Genomic DNA, 20,717 nt, shown 5'->3' with positions numbered 1-20,717 from the left:
ATTCCTGGAAGAATTTATTCCTGCAAAATCTCTAGCAAGGCTGGAAGCTGCAGAAGGGTCTGGGAGAGTCATCACCTTTCTATCCTGTGCACAATGCAGAGTAAGAAGCCACCTACCCATCCTTCTGTCAAGGAACATAGTGCTTGAAGCTTCCAAATTAGCAAGATAGCCAGTCCCAGCCTTTTTGTTCATCAGTATCATGGCAACCCCTGTTGTCATGGCATCATTAAAACACACCACACTAAATTCATAGTCTTTCAGCAGCATGTGCTCCAACAATGCTCTAACTACATCATACTGCAGCAAAAAATTACAATTTATGGAAAAAAATCAGTTAAGAAATTATTTCAATGAGGAAAATCTAGGGACACGTGAAGTTTGATTAGGAATGAGGAAAACAAAGTAACAAAAATAGTAACCCAAATGCCTATATTTGAAACAAAAGCATTAGAGTTTTGTAAGAGGTTTTTTTTTTTGAGAAGAGCAATATTGACCCAGTTCATTGAGAATGCATTGAGACTTCCTGAAAACAGCTCACTGAATACAGTACTGAAAGTAGCACTGTTTGATTCCAGTTATTCCACACAAATAATGCTTTTGCAATAAAAGAAAGCATATAACATTTGGAAAGTTAATTGTCTCTTTACTGTTGAACTACTAAATTTATTCTTAAAATCAGATTGCACAAATTTAGGGTGAAATAAAAAAGCACCTGGTACTTACTGCTTTTTAAATTTGAACAGTAACAGTTTTGTCTTTACTTTTTGAAATAAGCACCCTGTATATGCAAGTTTGCAATTTTTGCAGAAAAAATACCCCTGAATAGAACACAAAAACTATCCCCCATTAGTTAATGCTTCCAAGGTAAGTTTTCTAGCATGATGACTTTTTGTTATATATCACAAATGCAAAAATAGCCCTTCCAAATTTGTCATTTGCTGTTAGGGACTGGCCAAAATACAACAACCTATCCATTTAGATTCAACCACTAACCATGCTGATCAGCCTCTGATGTGACCTTGAGCAGTGCAGGTTTTTGGTTTTAATTAAACTGGACTAACACTCCTACCCCATTTTAGTTATGGGCCAATTCTATGCTTGTGAATTCAAAACTTTTGTAAGAAGTCCTTCTTGACCACATATTTAGAGCAAATCCAGACTAAATTAATTTTCAGAAATTAAAGTTACAAAAAAAAGTCTTAAAACAATCTTTTCAAACATTAATAAAATAGGTGCATATGCAAAATACATCAGAATAATCAAAACCTTATAATTCTGCTTACACTGACAGCAGTTACATATTTATCTTTTGTTGGTTTGCCAACTGACATCAGCAGAAAAGTTGTTACTTCACATTTGTCTCACATTTAGATTCATAGATGAATTCCCCGTTTGCTGAAGAGGGGAAGCCTTTCAGAAAAAAAACCACCACAAAGCAGTTTTTATTCTATTTCAATATGCTGTACACTACATGCCTTCAACTTTATTATTCTACCAGCCTCGAGATTCCAGTCAACTAACCCAGGTGTGTTCAGCCCCACAGTTTAATCTTTAGAATACTTTAATCTTTTATTAAACCAAAATTTAGAGACCAGAATGCAGTAATGAATGAAAATTGAAAGTGTTTCCTTACTTAGCCATTTCTGACAAAATGAGAGTGAAAACATTACATGGTCATTTTAGTCACTGTTCATTTCCCTGAATCTTCCCAGAGATTAAGAATAAATCTAGGTGAGGATAACACTTCAGAAGTTTCAAGACACATTTTAAGCTAAAATTGTAAATTGTCAAGTGGACATAAGTCTATATTCTTTAGTATGAATTCATTAGCAATAAACCTAATCAGTCAAATCAGTCACAGTTCACAAAAAAATCATATCCATTGGGACAGGCAACCATACATATAATAGTGACTAGTTACTTATTTCTTATTCAAGGATATTTCACTAAAACTTAGTCAAACAGTCACTAGACTGAACAGCTGCCAATGGAAGACACTGTTAAAATAAAATGAGAACTCTTATGCTCTAAGCAACTATGTTCCTTGCATACTGGTTCAAGTTCTGAGAGTATCTGAAGTAATATTCACTCAACATTTACAGCACAAATTTTAAAAAAGAACAAATCACAAAATGAAAGACTCTCCAGCAAGTTGATCATACCACATCAAACTGGCACACAGAAAGAGTAGTATGAAAGTTATGGTTTATTAATTCTAAATAAAATTAATTTCACCTTTGGTAACCAACATCAAGAGATGATCAAACAACACTTAACCTTTAACTCATGTTAATTTCAATCAAAAATGCTGTTTGTTCTACCTGCCTGCTCCTTCCACTTTCAGCCTAAGCCACTGACTGAGTGAAGAAGTTATGTTACTGCTGCCTGCCCACCCAGTTTTCTAAAGACCTCACAAAGCCAGGATTACAAGGCAACATGGTGTTAAACAAGGGGTGTGTTATTTTGTGCATTTATTTTAAAGGATTTTTTTAAACACAACTATGGACTGCTATAGGATGTGATAGTAGTCCATTTCTGGTTTATTGATTAAAAGAAAAAAGTTACACTTTAAAATCAACTTAAATTTAAAGTCGTATTCAAGTCCCTAAAGGAGCAGCTGATAACATCAGTTGCCTACAAAACTGGTGAACATAAAGGATTAAGGGTTATTTGAAGTTCCTTCACTGATGTCCTGCTGAAACAACCACCCAAGAGAGTAAAACCTGACTGCAGAACTCACACAGGTGATGAGCCATTTGAATGGTCCAAACAAAATACTTTTAAAATCTTCCCATTTACTAAACTCAGGAGCAGTCAATCTCCACTGCAATATAATGTTTTGATACCAGTTAATTCACACCAAAGCATTTTTGAAGATCTTTGGATAAAGAGAAAATACAGTAACACTATCATTAAGGCAGCACCTGATGTCACACTGGCACCTGCACTTCCCAAAATACAACAGTAACTCACTGTACAACTCACCATTAATTTTTAACAGAGTAGTATTTATTTAAAATACCTTGCAACAGAAAGGTGAGAAACACAGCAGAATTCGTTTGCTTTGTGGTTCTGGATTTACCCATCTGTTTCTCCCTAGTACCACTGAAGTTGTCATTCCAGGCAGTCAATACTAGATCGAGAATTTGTATGCTTCAGACCTATTGCTTTCTTTCCAAATTAAGTCCTCTCTCAGCCACCTTCTCCAAAATCTCATGTCTAGCCATCATCTGAAGCCAACTACAGCTAGGAGGAGTTCTCCATTGCTTGCTGAATTTGTTTGCTTGTCCTTAGCACACCGGTTTAAACATGAATAGCAGAAAGCATTTAATCTGAGCACTGCAGTCTGAACCCTACTGTCAGCTTCCCCTTCAGCACTGGCATCAGCTGTTTATCACAGTCACTTTCTGTGATAAAGGCCTTCACAAACTGTCTTCACTCAACTACCACAATTCATGTGTGCTGCTAAGCTTTCAGATAAACAATTTGCAGCTTACTCAACACAGAACAAAGCATTTAGAACTACCTCTCAAAAAAGCTGCCTCCTCAACTGCTCTTCTGCTTGTGAGCTGAGACCATACTGACTGCCAATCCTCACTGCTCTGCACCTCCACCACTTCAGTGATTCCAGAGAACACTTTTTTCCCCACTTGTTGTCAGCACTGGACAACTTCTGGGCAGACTTTTTAGTTCCACAGTTGTGGTAGAACAAAATAACTAACACACCCTGTACACAATAAATGAACTAAATCAAAAGTCCACAGGAGAAACAAACAAAAAACCCCACAGAAAGCATTCTACTAAAGAATCCATTCATACCACTATAAACACTAAAACAGCAAGATAAATCTGTGAACACTGAGCAGTCTTTAAGCTAATGCTTCAGGAATACCATGTCCATAATAATTTCAGTGACATCTGAGCTTAAAAGCAGAGCTAAGAATATAACTGTAGTCCAAAAGTAGAACATTAACTGAGATGTTCCATTCCCTCACAACACAGAGCCCTAAAACAATCACACCTGCATAAACTGGGAAAATTTAAATACAATATTTAGAGAAGAACTTGGAAATGCTGAGTATGTCAAGTCCCAAAGATGTCAAAGCCCTTTTCTGAAAAGTCATGAAGGCGATTTAATTCCACCATACAAATATACTTCCTGCAACTTACTGATCTACAACCCTGCAATTGACATTTTCCATTATTTTTTTCATGCATTTTTGCTGAAACTTCCTCACTAGGTCCTTCCCATCTTGCAGACTTCTAAAACCAGGGAAAGACTGAGACATCATAAGATTTAGAAGAGCACCTGATTCCTTCCCAAATAAGAACCTCCCCTTCCCTTCAGCAGGTACGTGCAGCAAGCTCCACAATCCCAGGATCACAGTGTGTCTCACAGATAAGAAGCACTAACAGAACTTGTACCAACATCATGAACTGCTGCAACACCCCCCTGTAGGCCCTGAACCAAAGTTATACACAGCAGAGAGAATCAGCATATTTGAAAAAGGAGACATGTTATATTACGAAAATAGCTTAAATATCTGAAGTAGTTCAGTAATGACAAAGAAAACAAGACTGAAGAGGTAAGCTTTGTTAACTGAAGATTAAAACTGGTTTATCAACTAAAAATAACTAATTGGCAAGTAAGAATTCCTACATACTTTTAAAAATTAGTCCAAGAAATTATTCAAGCAATAAAGGAGAAAAAAATGGGGAAAAGGAAAAAATCTTTTGTTCAGCTAAATCTCAGCCTCAAGAAAAGAAAATTCCTCTAGTCCTAGGTTTTGCATCTACACTGTTCTGTAACAAATGCCATTAAGATGAAAGTATAACTCACACTTAAGTATTTTCTACAGCCTTACATGAGTCATGTCCGTCTTCCATAAAAAGGGGCATTTTAGGCAGACAAAGGAATAAGCCCCCATAAAATCCCTATTTTCCTGAGGAAAGGGAAACAGCTATGTACAAAAATCAAGGTCCAAGCTCTGTATCAAATCTCCTAGCCTGCCATGCTGTTCTAACTCTAATCCATTAGCAAGACATTAGCTCTAACAATCAAATCACTAGAACTGTCAGATTGGATGAACATTTGCTCAGAACTAAGCAACAAGTCAGCTTCAGTTCTGTGACCTAGCCACATAAATAGGAAGAACAAACACTTCCAACAAAACTGGTGGAAAAGGAATGGTTTAGTCCATGAAACCTTCATGAAGTCAAGATCTTTAAGATGACAATTACAACTGTTAACTCTATGCTGTCAGGCACACAAAAATTGTTTGTATTGATGTTCTTCTTTTATGTTGCAACTTTGATAGATTGATGCATGAGCAAAATGAGAAAACCGAATATTTTTGTGGATTTGCTATAATACATTTTGCCAAGAGTGGGAAACTCATTTATGGCAAGCATTTTTTGTTTTGTTTTGAAACACACAAGAGCTCCTACATGTACATGGAAATTGCTGCTTAGAACATAAGACTTAGACGGACTATGGGTCAATTCTTATCTTTCAGATGTTATCACAGAGCTCTTTGAGAGATACAAGTTGTTTTTAGGTTCAAGTGTTTCTGCTCCTTAAGCTGTAAACTATATTAGAAGGATTTTTGTTGTTGAAAGGCCTAGTTTTACTTTCAAAAATTAAAATACTACTATTCATCCTCTTCCTCACTAGTGACCTTTCATCTTGCTGTTCTTGTCATTTCAATTCCATTAGTCTAGCTGCTGTGATGGAAAGGGAAGCTAATTGTAATTAACACTCCAGCTAAGGCTCTAAGTGTTTTGAGCTGCTTTTGTACATTAGAAAAGGGGTAAGAATGAAGTTTTTCCTTGTATTACATTTTTTACACTTCAAAAGCAACATGAGAATGAAAAATGCCCGTGCTCTCTTATAAACAGCTCAGAGTTTTCCTAAAGAAAGATATGCTAATTATTTAAGTCAATCAAAATATCTGACTGCACATAAAGGATGATTTTACATTTTAAACACTCACGAGCCTTCAAGACACCCCCCCTCCTGACTGCTGATCTTAGACACTATAGCAACAAGTGAACATTTGTTCTGAAGGAATGTGGAGTATGCAACTGGGGGAGGGGTAGTACTATCAGCCACAAACTTATCTCCTGGTCCACTAAGTTATTATTTAACTTCAATCTTCTCTGAACCTGAAGAAACAGCATTTCCTATCCAACATTAGCAACCAGCATTTAACAGGCAGCTTACACTTTGACTAAGAAGAAGACAGATTTGCTTGAACTCAACTTGAAGAGGAGGTTGGTTTTTTCCTCTTGCTCAGAATAGTGGAAACAGAAGACTGCAGATGAATTAAGCAGTGCACTACCACTGCAAACTTGCAAAATAAACAAAATACCCAGCTCCTCTGGCTCTGCTCACAGAGCATGAAAGTCCAAGACTCCCTGACTAAAGCCTGCAGCCAGCAGACAGAACACAGGAGGCTTGGGCAAAACAGACTGGGGGACGATCTGGAGCGAAATGAAAAGCAAGGTGGGAAGTTTGCTCTCCCAGACTGAGCGCAATGTTCCTGGGGAAAACCTATGGTTCATAGCTATGCCTGCCTCCCATAAACTGACTGTAAAATACCTTTTTTTACTCTGCTATGGGTTTGCCTTCATCCAGGCTGTACATTTCTCTGCCTAGCTTCTCAACTCTAAGGAAACTGGACAGGAACATGACTCAGGGCCAGGGATCTCCATGTTTTCTGTCCAAGGACCAGAAAATGACAATGTGAAAGTTAAGGAAGCATGGGAAAATGACCAGGAGGTCTCTGGCTTGCTGTGGTCCTACAGCTACACTAAAAGAAGCAACCTGTCTAATTTTTTTTTCTCTGAGTTTTGCCATTAAATAACCCAGGAAAACCTCTTTTAAAAAGTCACTACTACTAGCTTTCAGTTCTTAGCAATAGTTTTACTTATTAAAGAAAATTTAAGGAACTATTTACTTTGTTTTTATCCTTGTTTATATCCTTCACATCTTTTAGCTTGAAAGACTATTTCAGATTTGTGAAAGGACAATTTCAGTTTCAGATTGATAGCATTTCTACTTAGCAGTGACTACTATTTGGAGGTATGTGAAAGGGTGTACTAAGGAATTTTTAGGTCAGAAAGACTGGAAGCAGATATGACTGTGCATGTACTTAGCAGGTTTCAGAAAGGCAAGTTTAGAAGATGACTGTCAAATTCAAGTGTGCCAAAAGCTCACTGCTAAGGTGACTGGTTAATTTGTCACCTACAAAGGGCCTCCTCTGCTTGCTCTTCTCCCCACCACCACCCCACCTTTAAAACCCCTGTCAAACTTAGCATTCAATAAAGGAAACAAAAGAATTGATACAGGTTTTAGCAGTTTAGCCTTGTTCCACTTTAACCTCTGGCCCCTTGTTCTTTTGCCAGCCACCTTCTCCCTTTTTGCTGGCACTCAGTACAAGCTTCCAGCCAGCTCATGGAACTGATCCAGCTAAAAACTAGTTCCTTCCTTCCTAGGACTAGTTTTCAGGTAGATTTGCCCCAAAACTCAGCTTGCTAAGCAGTCACCAGAGAACTAGCACCAGTGTCAAGGACAACAGTGAGATCACAGCAGCTCATGCAGAAGTTTCTTTGTAAACTGCTGTGGAAATAAGACTATCAGCATGTTTAAAACAAAACCCCAAACACAACAAGCTTTATAATAAGAAAACAGCAGGTTTAGATGGATCTTGAGTATTTTAAACAGTTACAGAACTCTATCAACGATTAAGCTGCTGATGGAGAGAGGAAAATAAAGGCAATTTCTGCAGGAGCACAACAGAGGTTACTCCTTGCAGCTGCCCCAGCCTGGTTTAGTCCTGCCCTCCCTGCTACTGAGGCTCAAACAGGCACTGCTAACTCTGCCATGGGAACCAGAACATCCAAAGCAGCAAACACAACTTGTCAGAATTCACCTTTTAACATCTAATTTGGTTCAGCAAGAGGATGAACAATCTTATTATAGGCAAATGCATTTGAAACATGCTGTTAGTTCCTTGTGGATCAAGTTTGAATAGAGCTACAAAGTACGAAAGAAATATATTTTAATAATAAATTACAACATTATTCTTTCAGATACTGCAAGCATATCACATTTTCACAGATTCTGGAAGTGATAAAAGTTAAAATTCCACTTTAGACTATTTCTCAACTTCCTCAACTACTTTTAATTCTGTAATATTATTTATTAGTTACTAGACAGTTTGTTTTCCTTCTTTTTTATGCTACATGGAATAAGAGCAACAATGTGCTACCCATTACATGGATTCCTCTGCTTTTTTCTACCAATTCTCAGAGGTCATTTAATAATTCACAAGCAGGTTGTTTACACATTTGATAATCACTGTGTTTTCACAGTTCCCAAAAGTTAGCTGCCCTGACAGCATTTTCTTTTCCCTTCTCTCATAAATGTTTTTTATTTAACAAACAAAATACTACCCAGCAGAAAACCAGCACCATCTTCCACAAAAAGTCCTAAGAGATCAGTCCAACTGCCCTCAAATCAAAACAAATATAAAAAACTCTCCCAAATGTTGCTTCCAGAAACTGCTGCAAAAAAAAGTAAATACATTATCAGATTCTTGTTTAGAGCAGTTTGCCCACCTACCAAGCATTAATAGTATAAGGTGTCATTAGACAGGTAAATACATCTAGTTTAAGGTGTATCAAAGACAGCACCTTTCACTGAGAAACATCAAAATTGGAATAAAGAACAAACGGCAAAATTACACCTAGTATTAAAAATTATCATAAATTCAATCTGTAATCACTGCAGTAACTAATGAGCTTCAGATTTCCCTAGCAAAACAGGACAAACTGACTTTCAAGAACACTGCCTCAGAAAAAGGACAGTAGTATTTTAGACTATAAGAAAATAAGGAAATGAATGAAATGCTAATTATACTGCAGTGCCTTAATCATATAAAAATAGGGACAAGATACATTATCAAGCCAGGAAGGGCTGAAGAGAAATCATTCACCTTTGAGCCTCAGGCACTATATTCAGTAAATGGCTTTTGGATTTAGTGTAGTACGTGATTAACACCAATTTCTGTGGTGCTAAAAAAAATATTGAAGTCACTGAAGATGACAAGTTCCTCATTTTGAGGAAACTGTTTACCTTGAGACACCTTTAGAATTGTCCCACTGGGGTGAATATCTTATCCTGCAAAAATAACAACCTGATAGGTTTCAAGTTAGGCAGCATTCCTGATGGGTTTGAAAGTATTGGTGCTACTGTAAAGAGAATGCAAACATTCCTGACCAGGCCATGCAGCTTCAGCAGCACTTTCGCCTCTGCTTCAGTTAGAAAAAAAAAAAACCCAACAAAACAAAACCACCAAACAGAAATCAAAGCCAAAAAAACCACAAAAACCCAACAAACCCCAACAAAAACAAACAAAAACCAAACTGCAAACAAAAAAATCTACCAAACTCTAAAAAAATTAGACACATTCTGAACCTCAGAGAAACCTGTAATGAAAGATAATAGCTTTATCTTGCTACTCTGGTTCTAAGATATCTGAGAAAAAAAAGAATGAACTACAATTTACATTTGTTGAAGATAGGATGAAATTGAAGCAAAAGTTTTTGCTCATTAAAAGGATGCAGAACTACCCACATGAAGTACACAATATCACACTTTGATGATTACTTCAAAGTTTGTGATAAAGTAAGCAAAAATTCCAAAGTACAGTCAAGACGACTACATATTAAAATGTAATTATTCCTGCACTTTTAAACCCCATGCAAATTTTACCCTTAGAGCTATTCATAATGAAACAGCATTTCCCACAGTCTCAAGGGCAGACCTTATGGTATATATTATATTCCTAAAAACAAAAAAAAAGCAGCAGATGTCACAAAACTAGTAGCTAAGTACCTTCAGAGCAGGGAAACAGGAATGCTTTCTCCCTCTCTAATGCAATACAAGCAAAAGCTGCTATGTACTGTTTAAAGATTAAATACTTAACTTCAGCTCATAATTAGAAGATATTTTACAGCGTCCTAAATATTCTTTTGCGTGAGAAAATGAATCTCATCTGAGCAAAGACCACACAGTAAGATCATTTACTTGAAGCAACAGTAAAATTTATTATATGCAGTAAAAGCTTGAACTGTAGTCACCAACCTCATCCACAGACACCTATTAAATAGACTCTCAACTTTGCATATCAATGCAGTAAGCAATGGTTTTTTGACCTGGTAGATTTTCATATACAAGTTTGTAAGAGTTAGTTTGCATGTTTGGGACAAGAACTAACCTCTTCAAGTCACAGGATTTACCTTAAATACACCTCACGCCTTCAAAACCTTTAATATTTGCAATACTGTGGTCAGGTTTCTAAGCCCACAGCAGGTCTCCATGAGAAGCAAACAACTTCTCAGTTCCTAAAACTGCTTTCACCATAGGAAGTTACTTTTATCCTGAGTGCCACCACACTGAAAATCAGAGATTGGCTCCAGCCTCGACACTGCACTTCCCAGTGTGTCCTACCCTTGCAAAGAGGGGTGTAAGTTGAAGGCTACAATAAGGTTCTCACACTCTCAGCCAAGAGCTGAAATGTTACTGTTGGAACTCAAAGCACAGAGAAAACTAGCCAGCTTTCAAGCCATTATGTCTTAACAGTTTGTACTTGAGATGTAAACTAGAACAGAAAGAAGTAAACCTGGGGCACATCAGGAAAACAATGCCACCCATAAAACTGAACAGTCAAATGAACAGCACTAAGAATAGCACAAATTGTAGGAAATTATCTGAGTTTTCTGTGTACTAACTCAACATACACTCTCAGGTCTGGTCTTCCAGGCAGGAATTGCTAGGGAATTGTTTTCATTTTCTTCTCATCAGAAGACTTATTTTGAGATTTCTCAATAAATTTCAATTATCTCTAACTACATAAAATACAATTTCTATACCTGAAGGCAACCTTCCAGTTCAAACACAAAAACACAGTGACAACTGTCCTTACTGGTACTAGCCACATGACCATCTTGCTCATCTGGAAATTTAGCTGAAGACTCGACCAAGAGACTGATGCACTAACTGCATCAGTTGCACTAACCACCACTACAGTTTCAGCCTGGCATCAAGCAGAATTAAACACAAAATTTGTGAAACAGCACTGGATTCATTGACCTAGGTTCAAAAAATGCCCTGAGCTGTTCTTTAATGAAGACAAAGATAAAGTATCTGATTTTGTAGTGATCCCCAGCTCGGATCACTAATAACAGAATGTTACATCCAATGAGTACAGGCCTAAAGGACAGCAAGAACTGAAGCGTATGGAACATATGGTACTTCACTCAACACAGGAGACAACTGCAGCTCCCTCATGTCCAAGCAGCTGTCAAGCTTTTAAACTCTACAGTTACACTCAGAGTGTTTTGTTTGCTGGTTTGGGGAGCTTTGGTTGGTTGGTTGTTGGTTTAGGTTTCCCTTTGTTGACGGGTATCAAAAAATTATTCAGCATTATGACAATGAGAGTACTGTAAGAAATGAAATCATGTTAGCATAAGGAATGCAAAGAGAAGTAGCTTTGAAATCTATGGAACATTTAATTTACCAAATATTCCCCTCAAGAGATTTCAACTTATCCTTCATGGAACAAATCAACTTGCATTGGTACCACAACAAAACACAGTTCAAGGCTGTAACCCCAAGGCGTTTATGCTCTAGTTTAGACACAAACACATATTATAACCCAAAATCTCTTAGATTTGTCATCCAAGATTGGATCACTACATCAGATGAATGTTAAGTGAAGCACAGATGGGTAAGTGGTGGACTCTTCTATGCTAGCTCAGGTACCACATGCATCAGTCAGTAGGAATGGCACTGAAGGCACCACACACCCTGGCCATCAGCTGCCAACCACTGCAGGGCCCAGCAGCACAAGGGGACAATGGGAGCCACAGGGTCAGCCTGAAGCCACTGTGCATCAGAGTTTAGACAAATCTGCCAGAGAGGCAACACAACAACTAATAGCTGATGCAGAAGCTGAGGGAAAAGTTAGAAGGTTAGAAGCTGAAAGACCTATGGGAGTCTCTAGCCATGCTTACCAAGCAAATATAAACACTCATTGATGCAACCCTTCCAAAGAGAAAGAAATTAATTTCCTATCCCTGCAACTGATTCCACCTTCAAATAATTGATGTAATTAATATCAGGGTGGTGGTAAGCTGCAAGCAATGCAAACCACAATTTTATGTGCAAGAAGTCTGTTCAACCACCTTGGTAAGTTTTTGGACAGATAATTGTGAATGTTTTCAAAATTAGAAAATGCAAATCAGAGCTTCTAGGAGATTGTCTCCAGCCAGCAGTAAGCATGGCCAGCATTACAGAGCTCACTATATTATGGGGATGAAGGTCAAAAAGAAAACTCCCAACTATGGAAGGGAAACATCTTTCCTTCAAAAATTATAAATAATTTAAATGGACAACACAGTTTCACAAATTAATTCTATACCATATTATAAAATAAGATGACTACTCCTTTTGCCATGTTAGTTTTTTTGGATCTTTTGACCTCCAAATTTTAAACTGACAAGCAGTTAAGTACTGCTGCATGGCAATGGGAACACTTCAGTGTTTTGAGAGACCTTTCCTACAAAATGCCCATTTCATTCTCATAGGCACCAGACACCCAACCTCACAAATAACTCTGACCATCCTGTGTGCTCTGCAAAAACTATGAGGACATAAAAGTGATCACTACTGCCAAATTATTGCTCTTTTAAGAATTGCTCACACACATTTTAGCAGCAGTATTTCAGCTGTAGGCACACTCACTTGAACACAGAGGTGACTGCAAATGTTCAGCACTCAGGACATCTTACACAAAGCTGCTCTGGCTGTCAGTTCAGATATTAATCTCACAAAATTCAGATAAAAGCTTTCCTGCTGATGACCAAAACTGGACTAGTGGTATTGCCCCAAAAGGTACAGGAACACAATGTGCACACACACCTCCTGCAAGGAAGATAATTTGCAGTTTCCACCTGCTGGCAGAAGACAGTAAATACTTCTCTTGCAAAGGAAGACTGTAGTTATATTCTACCTTAAAACTCAAACTACTAGTGTGGAAGACTTTCAGAAACCAAATCAGCCTAGGAAACTGAAATATAACCAAAATAGTAATAGAATTATTTGGAATTACAAAAACCATTTTAACCATGCAAGTGGTTAAAAAACCAATCAGTCCACGGTCTCACAAATTTAAGCATCAGCCTAGACAGCCTGCTAAGAGCTTATTTTCCCTTGTTATGATTATGAAACAGATTGCACTGTTCTGGTGAGGAAATGCAGAACCCAAACTAAAAACCATCACTTCCTGTAATCACCATGCTGGGGGTGGGGAGGGAAGAGGAAGGGAGGATAAATGGTGAAAGTAAAGGGCAGGGGGAAATAACCATAGCAAACACTAGTTAAAACACACAAATGGAGTTGTTAAGAGTTTCAGAAAAATCAAAGAATTAAGAACAACTGACACACCTTCTGAAAGAAAGGCTTCCCTCAAATACAGTAGCACATCTGCAAATTTTCGGACATCGTTCACCACTTGCATGATATATTCTGGATCCACAACAGGATAATCAAAGCAGTCAGAGTTGGAGCTAATGCTGCTCAGAGAGCTGCTCTTGGTGCTGCGCCCCATTGCCCAGTTTCCTGCAGTGGAGATGGTGAAGAAGTTGGAGGTGGACAGGCGGGCTAATCCCAAACCACGCTTGTTGCTCCCGCCGTTCTGCCGCAACATCCCAGCAGCCGCCGCGCCTGGAGAGCTCGCAGTCAACACTCGCTGTCACTTGGCGGCCATTGGGCAAGCCAGAGGTGAAACCCTTAGAAATTGGGGAGGGGGAAGGAGGTGGAAGAGAAAGAAAAACGCTGATTAGTATAGAATTATATGTGAAGCAATACTTTGGTACTGACAAGATCCAAAACTTCTTTCAAGATGATACTGCTTTACATTAAAATGCTAAACTGAGTATTATAAAGGCTTTCACTACTTGAAGTTATTTAAATTTGTACCGAAGACAGATTGTTGCATTAAAAAAAAAAATCAATGGCATACCAATATTATTTCAAAAGCTAATCATGATGCATGCTTACTTCATGAGAAGTTTATTCCATGAATATTTAGAAATTGCATTCTCTACATTTACCAACACCTATTCTTTACCATGAAATGTTACTTCAACTGAATACAATCACAGAAACACTTGATGTGATACAGATTATGATCAACATCCCCTCTTGCATGAGCCACCAAGCTGTATTCAGTATCCTGTCTATTAATACACAGCCTTGATCTAATAGGATGAATTTTCTTCGTGTAGTGTGCCACGCAAGAAACCATGGCCTATCACAGTTTGTTTCAGAAAGGAAAATATCCTCAAAGAAGTTATGTGGACTTTTCAGCCTGGTATCCATTAATATGAAAGGCAATCAAAAGAAAGACACGGAAAAATGAAGAAAATGAAAAAATATTTTAGTATCAAAGTTTATCTGCAAGTCTCAGTGCAGTTATCTTGAATGACGTTGCTCTGCTCTGAAAGTTCTACCATAAAAATGCACAAATTTGGAGGAGTATAAACTAAGAAATTACCTGCATTCCTTCCCTTTAGGAAAAAAAAAAAAAAAAAGCAGAAAGCTACTGAAAATTTTGTTGTGTTAGGTTAAGCGATTCATTTCAAAGCAAACTGCAGGTGGCAGAGTCAGGTACGCTTCCAGCAGCTCCCACAACGCCTGCTGTTGTTCTCTCAACACCAGGAGAAATTCCCAGTGTTTACGCTATAGTGTAAACACCACAAGAGAAAAAAACCCCAAAAACCAAATTGGAACACAACAGCTAAAAAGTTAATGTGGGTTGCAGACACATCTGCAGCAAATCTTCAAATTCAATTACTTTACCTAAAAATAAAAGTTGTTATAAACTAAAAAACACAGGTTGAAACGGGTTCTCCTGCATATGTTTATATTTGGTTAGACCAACTGAAGCAGTAGCACCTTTACCACTTTGAACACTCCCACTATGAATTTCAATAGGCATTACTCTAATGCACCTCAATTATTTTTCCATTATTTCTGCTTTATTTCTGTTTGCAGTTTAAAAATATCAGAGGAAACGTGGTCAAAGCAGTTGTTTTTGTAATTAATGTGCAAGCCTTCCAGGGAGCGTGTGCGGGGGGGAGAGGGAAGAAAACTTCAGAATTTAACACAAATTAACTGCTCTAATTTCTGTTTACTGCTTAAAGTCAGTATGTATAAGAACACTCATCACACTATACAAATAATGCAGATAATTAAGCAATTCCAAACACCTCAAGTAGACTGAAGTGAGGTTTACACTAAACATAGTGTTTAAGTAAGTTTCTTCTGTTCCCACATATAATTCTCATGGCTACAAAGCTACTTTGCAATTCTGCCTTGCAATTAGAGGCAAAACATAACCTTCTCTCCTCTTAACAAATGTGATATCTATTTATATCGAGAAAGATTTTCATATTATTTAAAAGACATGCCTCTTTTAAGTCTGGCCAGCTTCAGAGTCAACTTTTTAAGTAGTACGATGTGTTAGACCTGTTCCAGTGGCAAGCCCATGCTTTTAAAGCTGTGTTATTTTAGAAATGTTGCCTTTTTTTGGGTACAAGCAGTACAATAATGCCACCACTCTGAAAACTGTAAAAGTGATGACGAAGTGTTTCTAAGCGGGGAAAACTTGCGAAAACCAAACCCCAGCAGCTCAGCACAAGAGGCACCTTTTCCTCGTAAATATTAGCCCTTACGTCTGTTCCTCCTGTGTTACAAGGCAGATGGGGAACGTTTCCCTCCCAGAACACATGCCTTTCATTACTGAGAAGTGTTTCATATTTCTTCAAGAGACTCTGGCTTTGAAAGCGAAAAGCATCCACCAGCTTTGTTATAAACGCCTCCAGACTCCTTTGGCTCACAGCGAGCCACTGCCCGTCCCGACGGAAAAAAGATGAAAAACTAAAGCGCCAGATATTTCAAAAATTTGCTCTCCCAGCACAATCTCCCCGGTAGGGAGGGGAAGAAAGGGGAAAAAAAGCAAGCAAGAAAGAAAGGAAAGAAGGGGCCACGTCGCTGGCGGGCGGAGGGCAGGGCCGCTGCCGGTGCCCCGGGCGGGGGTCGGTGCTCCGCCCTGCCCCCGCCGCGCATTCCCGGCGCCCCGCGGCCGCCCCGGCCCGCACGGCCCCGCCGCGGGCGCGCACTCCCCGCGGCCACGGCAGGTACCGGGCAGCAGGGCGGAGATGAGCGCAAGGAGAGGCGCCCGGCACCGCTCCGAGGCACCGCCGAGCGGGGCGCTGGGGATCACCGGGGCCGGACTCGCACCGGGCCCCTCCAGCCGCCCCCGTCCCCCCGGCGGCTCACCGGCGCCCTGCCCCACGCTCGCCCACGGCTCCTCCCGGCGGCGACAAGCGACGCCCGCCCTCCTCCCGCCGCAGCGTGCCCGCGGCCGGCGCTTACCGGAGAGCGGCGGCCGAGCGCATGCAGCAGCCGGGCCGCCGCGGGCCCCTCGCGCGGAAGCCCCGCTGCCCATGGAGCGCCCTCCCCTCAGCGAGCCCCGCTCGCCGCCGCCGCCCCCGGGGCCGCCACCGCCCCCGGCCCCGCCCGCGCTCCGCCATTGGCCGGCTGCTGGGGGCGGGGTTACCAGGGAACCCGCCCCCACGAGCCCCGGTGCGCGGGAGCGGTGCGCGGGAGCGGCGCGCGGAGCGGGGCAGGTGCGGCGGGAGCACCGGGAGCCGCCCGAGCCACGGGAGCCGCCGGACCCGCCCGCCGCTCCGCGAGCCCGCCAAGCGCCGGGAAAGGAACCGCACAGCAGCCGCTGCTGTGCGCCCAACACGCTTCAAAAGCGAGGAAAAGTCCAACTTCAGGCTACGTGGTGTTTAGCAAACAGGCTTTGCTTTTAAGGGATTTGGCCAACAAGAAACACAAACACCGTGGCAAAGCTCAGAATAAATTTCTCATGCTCAACCTCCCACGCTTTGAATTCCTGGATCCAGTTTATCATTAATTGAACAGCTTCCAGTATTGTTGTGAGGGAGTAACGTGTGCACACACACGCTTTCTACTAAACTCAGCCCACTTTTACTCCTGCATGAGCTCTGTGGGCTACTTATTGAGAATTAAAGCAGTAACAAAATTACTATATAAACTCAGACTGTATCCCCAGGATAGCTGTGGATTCAGCTACCCAGACAGCCCAAATTTTGGCATAATTTCTCTTCTGAATTTAGTTGCACGTGCAGATATATGCACTTTTTCTGGTTAAGAGGAAAGAGAAGCTGGAAAGGCAGAAATTTGCATCATCATACAGAAACTCAGTTCCCAGCAGCAACACGACCTTTAGACCTGATTACAGACTTCTGTTACGTCATCTCACAGTGCTTGCTGGCAGCAGTAGTTTTTCCATCTTCTAGAGGCAAGACTACAAACCCACTCTTTATTTCTCTTTATTAAAAGGCCATTTAAATTCAGCAATCTTAGATCCAATGCCCGAGGTCTAGAATAGGACTTACTTTCAAAAATGTATCAAATCCCCCAGCATCTAATTCCTAGCCCAGTTCCTTAATCCTAGCAATTTCAGGTTTTACATCTTCAGTTTCCCCATCCTTGCTCCAGCCTCCTTTCCCAGCCACTCCCATGCAGGATTTTGTGTTAGAGCACCAATCTTCTCCTTTCTTCATCGTTCTTTTTCCTATTTGTCATTATTTATTCTACTGGAAGAATTTTATTAAATTTCTTTTGGAATTCATAAAACCTGAAACTAAACAAGTAAACTAAAACAAGTTGTGACATTTCTTATCTCTCGTGTCAATGTTAAGCACTGTTCAAAAACTTTTCTTCACCTTGAAAAATTCTAAATAACATGTGATGTAAATTTAGAAATCCAGTGTTATAAATTCTTCAAGGCTTCTAAGCATGGGGAAAAAAAAGTAAAAAAGAAAACAATACTCTAACCTTCAAAAGGATTTTGATCATTCAGGTAATTGATACTGCAAGTGTCAAAAATCAGGCCAGAGTAAACAATTGTAAACTAATTTAATGTGAAAACTAGGAAGTATGGTAGAGAATGTGGGTTAAATAGTACAATCAACAATCACAACATCAGAAAAAGAAAGGTTTATTGTGGGAAAAGTCATTGAAACCATTAGATAAGTGTTCAAAAACAATAAAAAAGATAAACAAGAAATTCCACCTATACTTATCAATAGATAGAATACAAAGCAGTGGATACTATTTGGTGAGCCAAACCTTTGTTCAAAAGAAAAGCCTATAGCTACAGCAGAGTCTCTCTTCCTTACAGACACACATTTTGAAAATAGGAGTGACTTTATTTTGCCATAATTACACCATTCCCAGGCACATTTTAGAAAATGCTAGGAAGAATAAACTCAGCTGTTCCAAGTGCACATATACTCTACTAAAGCAGACATATTACACTTCATATGCTCTGACACCTCCACAGTCTTGTGTCTCTCATGCCAGCTCCCACATAAGCTAACCTGGGTCCATCCAAGAGTTCAGCAAATGTATTGGTGAATTGTTTGCAAGCAAAAAAAAAAATCTGTTCTAGACTAAAATTGAGAGTGACAAAGACATAGAAATACTAGGATAATGTTTTTTATGCTTTTGAAATATTTTTTCAGTTACTTTTGATTTGAAACATAAAAGTGTTCTACATTGTGGGAGGCCTAGCTTCAAACATCTTTTGAAAAAAAGCGTTTGAGCCCACATGCTGCATTATGGGAATGTTAAGTGAAGTTGTGGGTTTTCCTCAAAGTAAAACAACAAACAATTGTCCTTTTGCATTTTCATTGTTCAGAGCTTTTTTCCCTCCCCATTTTCAGCTTGGCTGCCAAATTGAATACAGATTGTCTGCCCTCCCCCTGAATCAAATCTAGCACAAAACAGCTGCAACCATCTCTCAGACTCTACAGTGCTGATCGCCTCCTAAACTGCTTTGGAAAATACTACATGAAAGAGAAATGAAAATAATAGCTCTACCTTCAAGAAAATATGTCTTGCATAAAAGACCAGGTGTACATCACAACTTTTGCTGCAGCAGATAAACTGGGAAGAGGATTTAGGGTCTGACAGCTGCTGTGTGTTGGTCACCCTTTACTAGGCCACAGGGCAATGCCCCTCTTTGGCCAAGGGTAGTCTACAGCACCACTAATGCAGCCTTCAGGGCACGAACAGAAGTTGAGCAGGTGAAAGGTTGCTTAAAATATTTTTTTTCTGTACTTTATCCAACTATCCTAGTTTACTGTGAATGAACTATTAGGCAAATTATTAGTCAAATAGTGAAGACTGGGGTAATAAGAGGCCAGTGTGTCAACAATGTAGTCTTCAAGAGGAGACACGAAAATTGAATTTGTTTTCATTTAAAATGCAATATTTTCATGAAAGCAGCCAGGGAAATGTCCAACTCTGTAAGAGCCACTTCTGTGATTCTTTTAACTTTTTTTTTTTCCTGACAGAGCATGGGCACACAGTGAAATAAAAGCTATAGCATATCTCTGTTACAATTAAAAAAAGACAAACCAACAAAAACCCCAAACTCCAAGTCCTGGTTTGTTCCTTAGTTTACTCACATAGAAGTGTCTTTGAAATCCAAAGAAACGCCTGCCTGATGAAAGCTGCTCTACATTGCAGCCTCCAATCACTGTTTAGAGAAGAAACATTTCTAGACAGCAGCAGCAGCATTCATGTAACTAGAACTGGAAAAGTAACTTCTGTTAAGAAATCAGTTCCAAAACACTGCCTCTATTCTATCTATGTGCAGAAGTGACAGATTTTCTAGACTAGCTGGAAGACATAAATTATGAGCAGATAGGTAATGCAATCAATAAACATTCCGTTCAGAGCTGGATATTTGCTACTGTTGTTACCTGCCACATCTGCAAGTGAAGCAACAGCAAGAAACACAACTCTGGCCCCATGCTGAGCATCACTTTAAATAATTTTTAACTACTTACTTAGAGAGATAACTTGGTAGAAGTTTCTACCTTCTGCTTGCATTCCAACAAGTAACATTCTGCTCTCAAGAAGTATTTCCATAAACCATTTCTTGCCAAGAATTTATATACAGGCTCCGGCAAAAGGCCAACACAATCTGTATATCAGAAAACCATTCAAGACTCAGCTTCTGTTTAAGGGAATAATGCAATATTTTTAGTAAAATAAAACATGCACACTGCTATATTTTAAGTGAACTGTTATTGAAGAACAGCTAGAATGCAAACCTGAAAATTATTTGTTTAAAGTCTTAGAAAATTTTAAACAATTGTTCCCCCGGCCCTACTGCATCTACTGACAGTTTATAAAAGAATTTATTTTTTTCTCTCACAAGATCCTTTTGGTAATAAATACCACCCACCTACCTGAGAACCCATCAAGATAAAAGATTCGTGCACACTTCCTAGAACACCCTACATTTCAGTCAGTGCAGCAGATGCCCTTAGGGGAGCTATGTGGGTGAAACTGCAGCAGCCACTATGGACTGGTATGAACCTGCAGAGCCAACTGATAGAGAACAGGAGCACCCCATGTCCTGCAGATGTGCCACTGACACAGGGATCAGCCATCCCTCTCTTCTCAGCACTAGTCTTCAAGGCAGACCACAGAGATGAGCAAGAGAAATTAAATTCAGAGCTTTAGCATGTACTAAATA

At 39.6% G+C, this 20,717-nt stretch overlaps 1 protein-coding gene across 8 annotated transcripts in view; it reads right to left on the bottom strand.

Annotated features, from left to right (window-relative positions):
• The window catches only part of ARHGAP29 (Rho GTPase activating protein 29), a 48,533-nt gene extending 31,906 nt beyond the window's left edge, over nucleotides 1–16,627 (bottom strand). For 6 of the 8 annotated variants that reach the window (XM_064719840.1, XM_064719841.1, XM_064719838.1 and 3 more), the window contains exons 1-2: nucleotides 16,508–16,627; nucleotides 13,514–13,857 (exon numbers count right to left, since the gene is read on the bottom strand). In XM_064719840.1, the coding sequence (XP_064575910.1) occupies nucleotides 13,514–13,775 (262 nt within the window). In that variant the 5' untranslated portion in view covers nucleotides 13,776–13,857; nucleotides 16,508–16,627. Of the gene's footprint in view, nucleotides 1–13,513; nucleotides 13,858–16,273; nucleotides 16,296–16,411 lie in introns of those variants that run through there. The other 2 variants (XM_064719835.1, XM_064719836.1) reach the window with 2 other exon arrangements.
• Nucleotides 16,628–20,717: the final 4,090 nt, after the last annotated feature.

Source organism: Zonotrichia leucophrys, chromosome 8 (genome assembly GCF_028769735.1).
Source record: "Zonotrichia leucophrys gambelii isolate GWCS_2022_RI chromosome 8, RI_Zleu_2.0, whole genome shotgun sequence".
Classification (NCBI taxonomy): domain Eukaryota; kingdom Metazoa; phylum Chordata; class Aves; order Passeriformes; family Passerellidae; genus Zonotrichia; species Zonotrichia leucophrys.
This window is presented reverse-complemented; position numbering and strand designations above follow the sequence as displayed.